This window comes from Melozone crissalis, unplaced genomic scaffold (genome assembly GCF_028551555.1).
Source record: "Melozone crissalis strain CALT ecotype California unplaced genomic scaffold, PUWL_Pcris_2 ptg000187l_1, whole genome shotgun sequence".
Taxonomy (NCBI): Eukaryota; Metazoa; Chordata; class Aves; order Passeriformes; family Passerellidae; genus Melozone; species Melozone crissalis.
In genome coordinates, this window is record NW_026535952.1 from 874,129 (window position 1) to 890,025 (window position 15,897).

Genomic DNA, 15,897 nt, shown 5'->3' on the forward strand with positions numbered 1-15,897 from the left:
AAAACCCAAACAAGACCAAATGAAACAAACCCAGAACAGGAGACACAGGCAGCCAGGGTTGTTTCCTCTCTGACTCTGGAGCTGGGAGCTGGGATCAGGTGGGAAGCACAGAGACACTGACAGTGCTCCCTTGAGACACAGGATGTCACAGCCCTCCACAAAGGGCAATTGAAACTTTGCTTGGAATGAAAAGCAGATGTGGAGAAATATCATCTTCGTGCCAGAACAATGGATTTTGGCCCCTTCCAAAGGCCAGAAGTTTGATCTCTGTTGAATAAATGCCAGATTTCAGAGCAGCTTCTTTGGTACCAAGGAAACCACAGGTCTGAGGAACAGCCCCAGTTCACCCAGTGCTTCATTAGAAGAGAAACAAGTGTTTAATTACTTTTCCTTGGGGAAGTTCTTGTTCAAAGATGTTCAGAATCCTTGGCCTGAAGGTGATTTCCGAGCACCAAGCCCTTGGAGGGAGCACTGACATTTTGAATAATGGAGCATTTCAGTGGCAGCCAGCTGGGCTGTGAATGCTGCTCTGAGCCACTGAAACACTCTGCTTTTGAACTATTTGGGGGAAAAAAGCACCCAAATGTGAGCAGAACATCCCAGAGAGACTTTCCTGGTGGGAGATTTCTTGGTGAGGTGAACAAGTGCAGAGATTTTTCTTGTCTTTGTATGAAGAACACTGAAGAAGAACTGATTCCTTTCCAGGTGGAGATGTCTGGCTCATTCTTCATGGATGCCAAAGAACTTTGGTGAACTGGATTCCACAGATCAGAGTCCTGGAATGGTTTGGGATGGAGGGACTTAAATCCCACCCAGTGCCCCCCCTGCCATGGCAGGGACACCTCCCACTGTCCCCAGTGTCCAGCCTGGCCCTGGGCACTGCCAGGGATGCAGGGGCAGCCCCAGCTGCTCTGGGAATTCTTTGCTTCAATCCAGGAAAGCCAGGGAAGGATGGGGAAATGACAATAATGAACTTGGTTTGCTCTCAGGAGGGTGAATCCATGATTTCTGCCATTCTGGCTGCACTTGGAGAACCAACAGACAAATGTTGGAACTGCAAATCTGTGCCTTGACCTCCCAGCACCACAGTCCCTGCATGTTAATGGGCTTCAGAAATGTAAAAAATCATTCCAAATGCTTTGCACAGAGTAAAGATGTTGTTCCTCTTCCTTACAAAGTCAGCCCTGAAGATCTGGGTCTCCCAACACAAACACTGAGCCTAAACCAAGATGCTGCTTTTTGGGAAGGGAGCTTCTGCTGTGGAAATCACTGACCCACATCCATGGCCACAGCTGCTGATCCCTTTTCATTTCATGTCATTTCTAAGCAGTGCCACTGCCAGATTTCCCTGTAAGCCTCGAGCTGGCCCAGGCTGTGACCAGGGCACAGGAGAGAGGGATCTGTCCTGACAGAGGGACCAGGAGCGGGCAAAAGTGATGTCACAGTTTGGAGTTTTCCTCCAAATTCTTCAGGAGAAGGGAACAGCACCCCAGGAGAGCAGCCCCTCACTCAGGTAAATTATTCACAGATCCCGAATCCCCAGGGCTGGCACAGCCCTGCCAGGAGCCCATGCAGTGCCAGCTGTGCCCCATGGGCACCCTGTCCCCAGCCCAGAGCACTCAGTGCCACCTCCAGGGCACACCTGCAGGGATGGGCACTGCAAAGCTCCCTGGGCAGCCCCTGCCAAGGCCTGAGCTCCCTTTCCATGGGCAAATTGCTGCTGCTGTCCCAGCTGAGCCTGCCCTGGCCCAGCCTGAGGCCGCTCCCTCTGCTCCTGTCCCTGTTCCCTGGCAGCAGAGCCCGACCCCCCCGGCTGTGCCCTCCTGGCAGGGCCTTGTGCAGAGCCACAAGGGCCCCTGAGCCTCCTTTGCTCCAGCCTCAGCCCCTTCCAGCTCCTCAGGGATCCTGCAGCCCCTTCCAGCTCCTCAGGGATTCTGCAGCCCCTTCCAGCTCCTCAGGGATTCTCCAGCCCCTTCCAGCTCCCTCAGGGATTCTGCAGCCCCTTCCCAGCTCCGTTCCCTGCCCTGGACACGCTCCAGCCCCTCCAGGGCTCTCCTGCAGGAGCAGTACTGGGCACAGCCCTCCAGGGGCCTCTCAGTGCTGAGTTATTTAAATCACAGCATTTCACCATTCAGCTTTCTTAGCACCTGTTTCAGATGCAACCAATTCCCCTTAAATCTCCTCCACTGAGAGGCCCCCCCCCAGGTGTTTGGTGAGGACATTGGGATCAAACTGATCTGTCCATCTGCAATGCCCAACCCCATTTCTGAGCTGTTTTCAATAATTTCAGCAGGTCTGGGATTTCTCAAGCAGACCAGTGTGTCCAGTTCCTGTCAGAGCACAGCACTTCCCTCTGAGCTGCAGGGAAGGAGCTGGAAACAAATCTGGGCAGTGCCACTGGCAAAGCTTGCAGCACTATTTAGGGGTGGGATTGCCCTCTCTGGAGTGTGCAGAGGTTTGGATGTGGCACTGAGGACGTGCTCACTGCTGGGGCTCCAACCTCAACCACTCCAGAGTCACTGCTCCTACCAATCCCTCTCCAGAGGCTGCCTGGGGACAGTAAAATCCCACATGGGACGGCAAGAACGCCGCCAAAAATGTAAATCACAGGGTTAAGCAAGGCCTGGAAGGGTTCAGAACACATCAGGAAACCAGAGCTCACCCCTGGGCTGTGCCCCAGGGTGTCTGACTGAGCCCCTGGCACTCAGGGCACAGGAGCAGCAGAGTCACAGCAGCAGCCACAGGCCCAAGCAGAGGGGACAGCACAGCCCCTTCCACAGGGAAATCACAAATACTGAATGTGCTGTGCAGGCACTTCACTTGGAACCAGCAATGTGGGAGCCAAATGCAGCATTTCAAATGTTCCAACCTCTTTTCAAACAGCATTTTATCCTTTTATGACTTTCATTTGGCAGAGGCACAGCTCTGATCTCTGCTCCTGTGACCTGACAGCACCCAGGGAGCGGCTGGGGCTGGGCCTGCAGGGGTTTAGGTTGGGTTTCAGGGCAAGGTTCTTGCCCAGAGGGTGCTGGCACTGCCCAGGGAATGGGCACGGCCCCGAGGCTGCCACAGCTCCAGGAGCCTTTGGGATGCCCAGGCTGGGCTTGGTGGGCTCTGGGCTGGCACTGGGGGATCCCTGGGGTTTATTCCCAGCTCAGTTCAGGAGCTTTGCTCATTGAAGTCCCCAGGTGGGCAGTGAAGTCCTGGTGAAAACCATTTCCATTGGAACCCCAGGACAATGTCCTGAAACCCAAAGGTCACCTCAGCACCGTGTGTGGCTGAGGAGCCCTTTGCTACCAAGCCCTGTCAATTCTACTCAGTAATATTTGAGGTATATTGCTCCTGAATCTACTGAAATTGTCTAAAAAAAAAAGTAATTTATCATCTGAATTTACTGCACAGAAGTTGCTATTCAACAAGTTAAATAGCCGGAGTCAATAACCACAAAGAACTAAAAAGTGCTTTAAAACCAAACCAGAAATTCAGTCATTTTTCTTATGGGAATAAAATGTGCTCAGTGAGCTCATGGGGACAGAAAGTGAAGCCACTAAAACTCCAAAAGGATTGAGGTTTAAATAAAACTGATCCTGAATATAAAGCAAAATGTTCTTGATAAACCCACATTTCAGACTTAAGAGTTCTCTTGGACAGATTTCAAGTATTGAAAAGAACAAATTCTCTGAAAGAACATCCGTGGGAATTCTTTGTCAGCACTTGAATACAGAAGGAATTCCCACAAACATAAAAGCAGTGAAGAATAAAACCCAGCAGCACTGGCAGCCTCTGGAATTCCAGTCTCCTCTCCTCCCTCACCGACAATTCCCGTGCAAGGGGAGAAGGCCCTGGCACAGGGAGGTGAAGACAAAACCAATTCCCAGAATGCCAGGGTGACTCGGGTGGGAAGGGATTGTAAGGATCAGGCAGTGCCACCCCTGCCATGGCAGGGACACCTCCCGCTGTGCCAGGCTGCTCCAGCCTGGCCCTGGGCACTGCCAGGGATCCAGGGCAGCCCCAGCTGCTGGGGCAGCCACTGCCAGGCTCCCTTTCTCATGTAGATAAATATTTATATATTTATATATATTGATATCCCTAAAGACAAGTAAAGCAGTCACTGCAATGCCCTGTTCCCTGCAGCTCAGGGAGAGTCCCTGATGAAGAGGAGGAGGAGGATGAAACCCTCCCTGCTGAGCCAGCAGAGCCCCCTTGGGGACTCAGGGAATGAACACTGCAGGGATCCCAGCATCTGTCACTAAGCCCCAGGGGAGTGTCTGGGACTCTTACACGGGATTTATGTTCCCCTTCACCCTGAGGCACCAGCAGTGCCTGGTGTGCGCTCAGCTGGGACAGCAGCAGCAATTTGCCCATGGAAAGGGAGCTCAGGCCTTGGCAGGGGCTGCCCGGGGAGCTTTGCAGTGCCCATCCCTGCAGGTGTCCCCTGGAGGTGGCACTGAGTGCTCTGGGCTGGGCTCAAGGTGCCCATGGGGCACAGCTGGCACGGCATGGGCTGGCAGGGCTGTGCCAGCCCCGGGGATTTGGGGTTCCCTGTGAGGGCCCCCAGCCTGCTCCTCCCAAAGCTGCCCCAGGAGCTCCCAGTGAGCCTGGGGGGCTCCAGCCCCAGCCCTGAGGACACAGGGGCAGAGGCTGCACCCTCAGGGACTGCAGGAGCTGCACTGGATGGGAAGAGGAAGAGAAGAGCAGCACCTGAATCCCCCACAGCTGAAGCACTGCAAATATTTCACACAGATCCGCTCTGCAGTTCTGGCCTGAGCTCACAGCACCCTCAATGTCCCAAGGACCAGAGCTTCCAGTGAGTCAGGTTCTCAACCCAGCAGCTCAGGATGGGAAAATAGGGAGAGGCTCTCGTGCAAATTAATGCACAAAACACTGACAGAGTGGAGTCAAAGCTGGCTCCATCCCCTCAGAGAGCCCTGAAAATCAGGGCTGATGAGCTGCTCCATTTCTGCACTTGGCAGCAAGCGGCCATGATGGAGAAGAATTTATTTTTATGGTAGAAACAGAAGATGTATTACTATTTAAATATTGTCCTAAAAGGAAGGGAAATCTGTGCAGTTGAGCAGATCTTCAGACTTGAGCTTCTGGTATAAAACACATCCCAAATCCAGGAACACCCATGTTCAGGCACAGGAACAGGGGAAGGAATCAATGGGTGGAACTTAGGAGAAACCCTTCCAGGGCCTCCACAGCAAACCAAGAAAGAATATTTCATTTATCTATTAAAAGAATATCAAAATCCACTGCTTGGTCCCTGGGCAGGGAATCAGAGAATCCCAGAACACCCTGAGCTGGAAGGGACCTGCCAGGAGTCCAAGGACACACAGCAATCCTCCCTGAGCCAGAGGGGCAAAGGCTGCAGGGAGCAACGATGGATCTGGGCAGTTACAGGGAAACCACGTTCCAAGAGCCAGGCAGGTGTCCCTGTGTCCCTGGAGGGTTCCATGAAGCCAGGCAGGTGTCCCTGTGTCCCTGGAGGGCTCCAGGTGTCCCTGAGGGGCAAAGGGCTTCAGTGCTGCTGCCAGAGCCCTCGGGTGTGACCCAGCAACGAGACAACAACAAACACTGTCGGCCTCTTTTGTACGAAGGATTTAATTCTCTATACATGGAACTAATTGGAAAGGCTGGATTACAGTTGTTAAAGCTGCAGGTTTTTATATATTTATATAATTTACATTCATAGTGATGAAATACTGAAGTGCAACTGAGTAAGGAGCTTCACTTGTCCTGTGCACCTTTGCAGGACGGGTGGGGAGCAGGGAGCTGGGCTGGGACGGGGGACACAGACACCAGGAGTAGGCCTGTGGTAAATCAGGAGTAGCAGGGCTCTGTTGTGCTCTGGGAGGCGTTGGAGAGGGCACTGCCAGCACCTGCAGCAGGAGCCGGGCACAGCTCCGGCTCCCGCTCATCTGTGTCAGTTCCACAGTCTGCTTTAGAAAATGTAAACATTGGCAATGGATTGCAGGGCTCCGTTCTATACATTCGCTCTTGTCAGGAGAGTGACTCGTTCAGGTGTTGCTCCACAGGGGAACTGGGAATTGTGGCAGCCCCAGGAAGGAACACTGCACCCATTTCTGCCCAGGAATGTGACAAACCCAGGGACACACACGCACCAGGCTGTTTGCTCACTGTTTGCAGCTACAGGTAATGTGCAAAATCAAATGAACAGAGCTGGGTAAAACATCACTCCGGGTTTGCCATGGCACGGGGGAGGGCACCTCCCCTCCCCACAACGGGTTACACACTCAACAACAACACCTGGTACAAACAGTACAGTAACTACAACAAAATACCTGGAACCGGGCACATTTAAACTTCCTTAAACTGATTTTAACTCCTTCTGTTCTTTTGTAATTAAAAAAAAAAAAAAAAAAAGAAAATTAAAATAATAAAAAAAAGACACATTGACAACACTGGACAAGTGAACAATAAAAAATAAAGATACATAAAGTCTCCAATTCATGGACATTTGGAACAATTTTAATAGCACATGCAGCATTCCTTGATAGTGGGTCTTTTTGCACAAACAAAAATTGCAATGAAGAAATTAAATTTATACTTTTCCTTTAAAAGGCTAGAATATATCTTTAAAAAATAATTTTTAAAACTACCAAAAGCACCTGTGCAAAGGTGGAAAAATTAGTTTGGTAACTCTGAAAGCCACAAAAGGACCCACTATCCTCTGATTTTTATTTTTTTTTTTTTTTGCGTGTGTGTGTTTTTGTTTTGTTTTGTTTTTTGTTTTGAATCAGTTTAATTTTGTCGGTAATTAACTCAACCATTGCGATCCCATGCAACTAAATGTCAAATGAGGTAAAACTGCTGTGCAGTGTGTTCTTGACTCAGAAGGCAGTAGATGATCATGCTGGAAGGCACATGATCAAGGCTGCATCTCCCATCATCCCTCTGGGCACTGCTATGGGATAGTGGGTCTCTTTGAGGACTTTCAAGCCTGAGTGGGGGATGGACAACATATGATTCCTAGAAAAAGGAGGAAAACAACACATAAGCAAAACAAAACAATGAGCAAATTCAAGCTGGGGAAATGAGGCAGGCGTGGCGAGGCATGGAGCAAAAATGATGGGGAGGGGGGACGTGCTGGGGGATGGGAACAAAACCGACCAAAGACAGCGGGGACAGAAAGGTCTTCAAAGAGCCCCGGGGGCGGCGGGGCCGGCAATGCTGCATGTGGGGGACACGGGGACAGGGGACACTCACACTGCTGGCTGGGGTCCGTGTCCGTGGTCAGCTTCACGTAGTTGGACGGGAAGAGCCCCACGTGGCCGTTGACCTCCCCCTTCCACCAGTCGGGGTCCTCCCTGCTGAGCACGGTGATGATCTGGCCCTTGCTGAAGGCCAGCTCGTCGTCGTTCTGCGCGCTGTAGTCGTACATGCCGATCACCTGGCACACTGGGACAGGGCACGGCGTCACCCGGGGCTGCAGCCACCCCCAAAGGGCATCCCTGGGCCACCCTGCCCTGCCCTGGGCCACCAGACCCAGCCTGGGCACCCCCGGCAGCCTCGGGGCCGTGCCCATTCCCTGGGCAGTGCCAGCACCCTCTGGGCAAGAACCTTTCCTGCTCTCCAGCCTGGCCCTGCCCACATGCAGGGGTCACCTCTGGACATTGCCCATGGCTCAGGACAGCTCCACAGAATCCCAGAATGACCAGGCTGGGAGAGACCTTCCAGACCATCGAGTCCAGCCCAGCCCCAACCAAACCCTGGCACCCAGTGCCACATCCAGGCTCTGTTAAACACACCCAGGCATGGGGACTCCCCCACCTCCCCGGGCAGCCATTCCAGAACTTTCTCACCCTGGCTGGAAAAACCTTTTCCCTGCTCTCCAGCCTGTATTTCCCTTGGTGCAGCTCGAGGCCGTGTGCTCTGGGTGTGTCAGTGCTGCTGCAGACAGAGCCCAGCCCCAGGTGAGCACAGGCCCCTTTCAGGAGCTGTGAGAGTGATGGGGGCAGCCCTGAGTCTCCTTTTCTCCAGGCCGAGCACCCCCAGCTCCCTCAGGGCTTCCTCACAGGGTTTGTGTTCCCTCTCCAGCCTCGTTGGCCCCTCTGGATGTGCTCAGTGTCCATCCAGGACCCTGCAGTGACCAAAGCCCACCCTGGGGCTCAGCTCAAACTCCAGGGGTTTAAAAATCCCAAAGTTTCGTGGAATCCCAGCAGGGCTTGTGTTGGAAGGGACCTCAAAGCCCATCCAGTGCCACCCCTGCCATGGACAGGGCCAGCTCCCACTGCCTCAGGGTGCTCCAGCCTGGCCTGGAACCCCCATCAGGACTGGTCAGCAGACAGGAAAGTCTGGGACACATTGGAACTTCCACTATTGGAAGCTGCAGAATGCAAAAAAAGCCAATGGCGATGCCTTTGTTGTCCCAGTGAGGTTTTCAGAACACAAAAATCTTGGGAAATACAAGAGAAAATGAACAGAACTGGACAAAAGCATCCCAGGCCATCCAGGCTGCTCTGCTGGTTCCAGCAGGGATTTTCTATTCCCTTGCAGTGGAACTCATCCAGTCCCAGAATCCAGCTGGTCCTGCTCACTCCGGACAAAGCAGCTCCCTGAGCTCTCTGGAGCAGCAGGACTGTTCATTAAATCAATAATCCCCTCTATTTCTCTGCTGTTTTCTCTCTGCCAGGCCACAGGGCGTCTGCTTTTCCACCACACATCAGACTCCCATTAATGAGCCTTGCTGGCAGCTTCTCTCCAGTGGATTAATCCTAAAATTTGCTTTCATTTTCATCCTTGTAGCAAGCCAGCAACTTATTTCAATTTGCCAAACAGCTTTTCCTTTTTTTATATAATTACAGTTTAATTAAGATTTTGATGTTCTGCAAAAAGTGCTAAAATTTTATTCTGCAAAATTTAGCATGTGGGGAAAGCCACAGATTATCAAACCTGAAATAATTTCAAAAATACATAAAAATCTCATCCTATTTCCTTGTAAAAGTTGTGTCTCAATGCTGAGTTGCCATTCTGAACCTGAATTCCATGGGGCTTTAGGGAGGCATTTTCTGGATCTTTGTTACACCCACCAGAGGGGCCAAGACACAGCCCCATGGAATGGGCTCTGGGGAGGCCCTGCCAGCCCAGCCAGGCTGGGTTCTGTGGGGATGCTCCTGAGTCCCTTCCCAACCCTGCTCAGCAAAGGTCCCTCCCCACGGGGGTCTGTCCCACCTCACACCCGGGGGTTCTGCAGGAGAGGAGCCCCAGGGGCAGCCCTGGGTCCTCCTGAGCCTCTGCAGCTCCTGCTGCACCCAGGGCAGGGCTGGGGATGGAGGAACATCCAGAGCTCCTGTTCCATGGACAGGGATGGGATGGGGATGGAGGAACATCCCAGAGCTCCTGTTCCATGGACAGGGATGGGCTGGGGATGGAGGAACATCCCAGAGCTCCTGTTCCATGGACAGGGATGGGCTGGGGATGGAGGAACATCCCAGAGCTCCTGTTCCATGGACAGGGCAGGGCTGGGGATGGAGGAACATCCCAGAGCTCCTGTTCCATGGACAGGGATGGGATGGGGATGGAGGAACATCCCAGAGCTCCTGTTCCATGGACAGGGCAGGGCTGGGGATGGAGGAACATCCCAGAGCTCCTGTTCCATGGACAGGGATGGGCTGGGGATGGAGGAACATCCCAGAGCTCCTGTTCCATGGACAGGGCAGGGCTGGGGATGGAGGAACATCCCAGAGCTCCTGTTCCATGGACAGGGATGGGCTGGGGATGGAGGAACATCCCAGAGCTCCTGTTCCATGGACAGGGCAGGGCTGGGGATGGAGGAACATCCCAGAGCTCCTGTTCCATGGACAGGGCAGGGCTGGGGATGGAGGAACATCCCAGAGCTCCTGTTCCATGGACAGGGCAGGGCTGGGGATGGAGGAACATCCCAGAGCTCCTGTTCCATGGACAGGGATGGGCTGGGGATGGAGGAACATCCCAGAGCTCCTGTTCCATGGACAGGGCAGGGCTGGGGATGGAGGAACATCCCAGAGCTCCTGTTCCATGGACAGGGCAGGGCTGGGGATGGAGGAACATCCCAGAGCTCCTGTTCCATGGACAGGGCAGGGCTGGGGATGGAGGAACATCCCAGAGCTCCTGTTCCATGGACAGGGCAGGGCTGGGGATGGAGGAACATCCCAGAGCTCCTGTTCCATGGACAGGGATGGGCTGGGGATGGAGGAACATCCCAGAGCTCCTGTTCCATGGACAGGGATGGGCTGGGGATGGAGGAACATCCCAGAGCTCAGAGCTCCTGTTCCATGGACAGGGATGGGCTGGGGATGGAGGAACATCCCAGAGCTCCTGTTCCATGGACAGGGATGGGATGGGGATGGAGGAACATCCCAGAGCTCAGAGCTCCTGTTCCATGGACAGGGCAGGGATGGGATGGAGACACATCCCAGAACCCAGAGCTCCTGTCCCACAGTCAGAGATGGGATGGTTTGGGGATGAAGACACATTTCAGAGCTCAGAGCTCCTGTCCCACACTCAGGGATGGGGTGGTTTGGGGATGGACACACATCACAGAGCTCCTGTCCTACAGTCAGGGCAGGGATGGGACGGGATGGGGGATGCAGGAACACCCCAGAGCTCAGAGCTCCTGTCCCACAGTCAGGGATGGGCTGGAATGGGATGAGCTGGGCTGCTTTGGGGGATGCAGGAATGCCCCAGAGCTCCTGTCCCACACTCAGGGATGGTTTGGGGGATGCAGGAATGCCCCAGAGCTCCTGTCCCACACTCAGGGATGGTTTGGGGGAGGCAGGAGTGCCCCAGAGCTCCTGTCCCACAGTCAGGGATGGTTTGGGGGATGCAGGAATGCCCCAGAGCTCCTGTCCCACAGTCAGGGATGGCTTGGGGGAGGCAGGAGTGCCCCAGAGCTCCTGTCCCACACTCAGGGATGGTTTGGGGGAGGCAGGAGTGCCCCAGAGCTCCTGTCCCACAGTCAGGGATGGTTTGGGGGATGCAGGAACGCCCCAGAGGCTCTGGAGCACTGCACTCTCCCAGCTGAAGGCCCAGCACGGGCACAGCGGGCAGGGCAGGGGTGCCAGGGGCAGGCAGGGCAGGGGTGCCAGGGGCAGGCAGGGCTCACCTGAGGGTGCTGCAGGCCTGGGCAGCTCCGTGGGGGTGCTCTTGCTGGTGCCAGGGCTCAGCAGTTTGACGTAGTTGGCCGGGAACCAACCGATCTGGCGCTTCTTGCCACGCGCCTGCGGAGACAGAGCGGTCAGCGGGATGGACGGGGCAGAGCTGCCCAGAACTGCCCAGAACTGCTCAGAACTGCCCAGAACTGCTCAGAACTGCTCAGGAACTGCACAAAACTGCCCAGAACTGCTCAGAACTGCTCAGGAATTGCACAGGAACTGCACAAAACTGCCCAGAACTGCCCAGAACTGCTCAGAACTGCCCAGAACTGCTCAGAACTGCTCAGGAACTGCCCAGAACTGCCCAGAACTGCCCAGAACTGCTCAGAACTGCTCAGAACTGCTCAGAACTGCCCAGAACTGCTCAGAACTGCTCAGGAACTGCCCAGAACTGCTCAGAACTGCTCAGAACTGCTCAGAACTGCTCAGGAACTGCCCAGAACTGCCCAGAACTGCTCAGGAACTGCCCAGAACTGCTCAGGAACTGCTCAGAACTGCTCAGAACTGCTCAGGAACTGCACAAAACTGCCCAGAACTGCTCAGAACTGCCCAGAACTGCTCAGAACTGCTCAGGAACTGCCCAGAACTGCCCAGAACTGCTCAGGAACTGCCCAGAACTGCCCAGAACTGCCCAGAACTGCTCAGAACTGCTCAGAACTGCTCAGAACTGCTCAGAACTGCCCAGAACTGCTCAGAACTGCTCAGGAACTGCCCAGAACTGCTCAGAACTGCTCAGAACTGCCCAGAACTGCCCAGAACTGCCCAGAACTGCTCAGAACTGCTCAGCCATGCCCTGGGCAGCTCTAGGGGCTCAGAACTGCCCAGCCCAGCAGGGAAAGAGTTGAGGAGGGAGAACTCAGCTGTTCTGTGCCACTAGCTGAATGTCACAATGTTAACATAGAATCTTGTTAGTATTTCTAATTTTTAACATAGAATCTTGTGAGTTTTTCTAGTTAAACGCTTGTTCATTATTACACCTGTTACATTAAAATAGATCCCCAGGTTGTGACAGTTGAAACAGAGATTCAGAATCCAAATTTCCTCTTTTTTTTACAGAAACAGATCCAAGCTTTCCAGTGCCTTGTGTCACCAAAGCAGGAAACCTCATCCTGTTATCCCCCCAAACCCAATGTCCATTGCAAACCAAATCCATAAAAATTCCTTGCAGTAAAAAGGTTCTTCCAGAACTTTGAATCCCAGCTTCCAACTCTACCTCAAGAATGATTTTAACTGTTTATTCTCTTTGTGTTAGAATAAGGTTGGCATTTAGGGCAAGGAGAATTTTGCCTCTGAAAAACAGGTTGTTAACTCTGGTGGAAAAAAAATCATCTAAAGGATTTACTATTCTTGAACTACTTTCTTCCCTGTCTAAACCTTTACTGAAAAAGAAAACACTTGATCTAAGGTCTATTTAGATAATTTAAGATATTTTTGAACACTGCATTAAAGCTTAAATGCTTAATGCTAAAAACATTTGCCTTATTTTCCCTTCACCCTGACCCCCAAGTGTGGAGCAGGAGAATAAAAACAACAGTCAGGGATTGCTAAGAAAATAAAACCCAATTGTAAAACCACATGTAAGGCATTAAAGCATCTAAATTACATCTGAGCATTTACAGAACCACAACTGAATTGTTTCAGAGCCTCCCAGCAGCTGCTCAGTGCTAACTGTGGCAGTCTTGCCCAGAGAAGTTTCTTTTCTGTTTTAAAATACATTTAATGGAGACTCTTTAGAGGTAAAAGTTACCAACAGCACCAAGGTTAGTGAGAGAAAACCCCAAAGGAATCCTGGAAAAGGATTTCTCCACTACTAAAAACCATTTTTTAAAAAAAATGTGATTTTACTAGGAAAAAAAAAGGAACTAACTTGGAGCTCTCCTTCCCACCAGCCACCTGGATTCTTCTTTCTGATGAGAATCAGCTGGCCAGGAGCAAGAGTCAGCTGTTCTGGGCCTGTTGCTGTGTAAGAGGCAATAACCTGGGCAATTTCTGTTGAAGCAGAGGAGGAAAGAAAAGGTTAATTTGAAAAAAAATCCGAGCACATTTTATCCAACATTAATTCTGCTGCTACAAGACTGTGTTATTCCTTTCCACTAAATTGTTATGGATTTATGTATTTCCATGAATGCATGTGGGAACTGGAAAATAAATGAGAGGTTCAGAGAATAAAGAAGTAATAAACCAGAGGTGCAGCAGCTCTGTGGTAGGAGATCAACAGTGTTTGAAATAGAGAATTATAATAATGATAATAATGATGATAATGCTAATAATGATGATAATGATAATAATGATAATGATAATGATATTGATAATGATGATAATGCTAATAATGATGATAATGATGATGATGATGATGATGATGATGATGATAATAATAATAATAATAGTAATAATAATAATAATAATAATAGTACAGCTCTCAAAATGCAGTGTTTTCCAGTAAATCCATCTTTGCATTCAGCTCCCTGAGGAGAGGAGACACACCAATGACAAAACAGTGAAGTTGCACCCAGAGGTGCAAACCAAGGCTGGCAGAGAATTTCCCACCTCCTGGCCCCAAAAGGAATGTTTTTCCCAAGCAGCAAAGAGGATTTCCCTGGAAGTCTCTGTTCCCTGCCAGCCCAGGAGCAGGGAGCTGCCAGCTCCAGGGAATCCCCCAAGCTGTGCTGGGGTTTTCTCTGCCCCCAGTGCTTGTGGAACAGTTCAGGTCCCACAGGTAACCCAGCTCCGGACCCCAGTGCAGCTGCAGAGTTCTGTGCCCTCCCAGAGCCAGGCCCAGCCCTGTCCCCAGCTCAGCCCTGTCCCCAGCTCAGCCCTGTCCCAGCTCAGCCCTGTCCCCAGCTCAGCCCTGTCCCCAGCCCTGTCCCCAGCCCTGTCCCCAACTCAGCCCTGTCCCCAGCCCTGTCCCAGGCTCAGCCCTGTCCCCAGCCCTGTCCCAGGCTCAGCCCTGTCCCCAGCTCAGCCCTGTCCCAGCTCAGCCCTGTCCCCAGCTCAGCTCTGTCCCCAGCCCTGTCCCCAGCCCTGTCCCAGGCTCAGCCCTGTCCCCAGCCCTGTCCCAGGCTCAGCCCTGTCCCCAGCTCAGCCCTGTCCCCAGCCCTGTCCCAGGCCCAGCCCTGTCCCCAGCTCAGCCCTGTCCCCAGCTCAGCCCTGTCCCAGCTCAGCCCTGTCCCCAGCCCTGTCCCCAGCCCTGTCCCAGGCCCAGCCCTGTCCCCATGTGCAGGCTCAAGGGGACACATTTACCACCCCCAGGGTGGGGCTGGGGCTGCTGGAGCCTCCTGAGGGACCCAGGGCAGTGCCAGCCCTCAGGGATTCATCCCCAGGAACCACAAACCCTGCAGGGCTGGGAACAAGGGAGGCTTTGGGGCAGGGGAGATACAAAGGGAGGTGGAGCCCAGCAGGGAAATGATCAATGATTGATGTGAGATTTACAAGGAAAGGATCAGCAGGAACATTAAAAATTATCAGAGAGGAATTTGAGAGACAAATGAGCAGCATGAGGAGGATGAGGAGCAATCCAAGGGGCTGCAGAGAACACAGGGTCAGAACGTCCCTCAGGAGGGCAGGGCCAGGGGAGCCAGGCAGGGATGGAAGCCTGGGGTGACAAAGGGGCTTTAAACTGGGTCTGGGGTCAGCACACACAGCCATGGAGCCAGGGAATGGAGCCAGGGAATGGTTTGGGTTGGAGGGACCCCAGAGCCCACCCAGGGCCACCCCTGCCATGGCAGGGACACCTCCCACTGTCCCCAGTGCCCAGCCTGGCCTTGGGCACTGCCAGGGATGCAGGGGCAGCCCCAGCTGCTCTGGGCACCCTGTGCCAGGGCCTGCCCACCCTGCCAGGGAACAATTCCTCATTGCCAGTGTCCCACCCAGCCCTGCCCTTCCCAGCAGAGCCAGTTCCCAGCCCAGCTCCTCCCTGGTTTGCCCTCACCCAGCACTGACTCTGCTCCTGGCCTTTCTCTGTTTAAACCTCCCACTCCCCTGCCCACACCTGCTGTATTTAATGAGAAATTCCCCCTCCTGTCTGCTGCTTCCACAGCCAAGGAACCTGGAGAGGGGCAGGGGACAGGGGGAATGGCTCCCTCTGCTCTCTGAGCAACCCAGCAGGAAGTTCACATCCACCTCTGAGCAAGCAGAGTTTCATTCTCTAGCTACATGTTATTTAGTGATTGACGCACTGGAATGATTAGAGGATGAATTCTTTTATTACATTTACATTATTTATTAACTGCATTTATTCCAGTTATTTGATAATGGTTTTCATCAGTGCAAACCACTCCAAGATGATCAAGAGCAAACACTATTTTCATGGAAAAGGTTTTGTTGCCATTGAATTGAACACTTAAGAACAGAGAGAAGGTGCTGCCACAATATTTGACTCACCAGGTTTCTTCCCTAAGCTTCCTGTTTTCCCAGCTGCTCCTGGAGCCTTGAAATGGAGAACAAGAGGCAAGTTTAGCACTCAGGTTTCTTTCTCCAGTACTGAAATGATTTACAAAGCTTCATCCAACAAGCACATGTGTCAAAAACTCACAGAAATTCTGTTCTTACAGAAATCCTTAATATTTTAGATGGCAATAAACATCTGGGAATAAATAGCAAGTGTGAAATGGATGGTTTGTTAGTGCAGAAGTGCAGACTTTTATAGTCCCTTTCGTGGGCTGCAAATACCAAAGTACATCCCATTTGTAATCTCAAAGGAGATCCTGTGTGCAATTCCAAAGGAGATCCCATTTGGAATCCC

At 52.5% G+C, this 15,897-nt stretch overlaps 2 protein-coding genes across 5 annotated transcripts in view; one reads left to right on the top strand and one right to left on the bottom strand.

The window, feature by feature from the left end:
* CRYZL1 (crystallin zeta like 1) overlaps nucleotides 1–15,897 on the top strand; it is a 286,566-nt gene that overhangs the window by 163,679 nt on the left and 106,990 nt on the right. The gene's annotated exons all lie outside the window — the stretch shown is intronic.
* ITSN1 (intersectin 1) overlaps nucleotides 1–15,897 on the bottom strand; it is a 119,261-nt gene that overhangs the window by 13,858 nt on the left and 89,506 nt on the right. For 2 of the 3 annotated variants that reach the window (XM_054293751.1, XM_054293750.1), the window contains 4 exons: nucleotides 15,537–15,582; nucleotides 13,024–13,145; nucleotides 11,108–11,222; nucleotides 7,231–7,422 (listed from right to left, as the gene is read on the bottom strand). In XM_054293751.1, the coding sequence (XP_054149726.1) occupies nucleotides 7,231–7,422; nucleotides 11,108–11,222; nucleotides 13,024–13,145; nucleotides 15,537–15,582 (475 nt within the window). Of the gene's footprint in view, nucleotides 1–6,038; nucleotides 6,994–7,230; nucleotides 7,423–11,107; nucleotides 11,223–13,023; nucleotides 13,146–15,536; nucleotides 15,583–15,897 lie in introns of those variants that run through there. The other variant, XM_054293752.1, reaches the window with a different exon arrangement.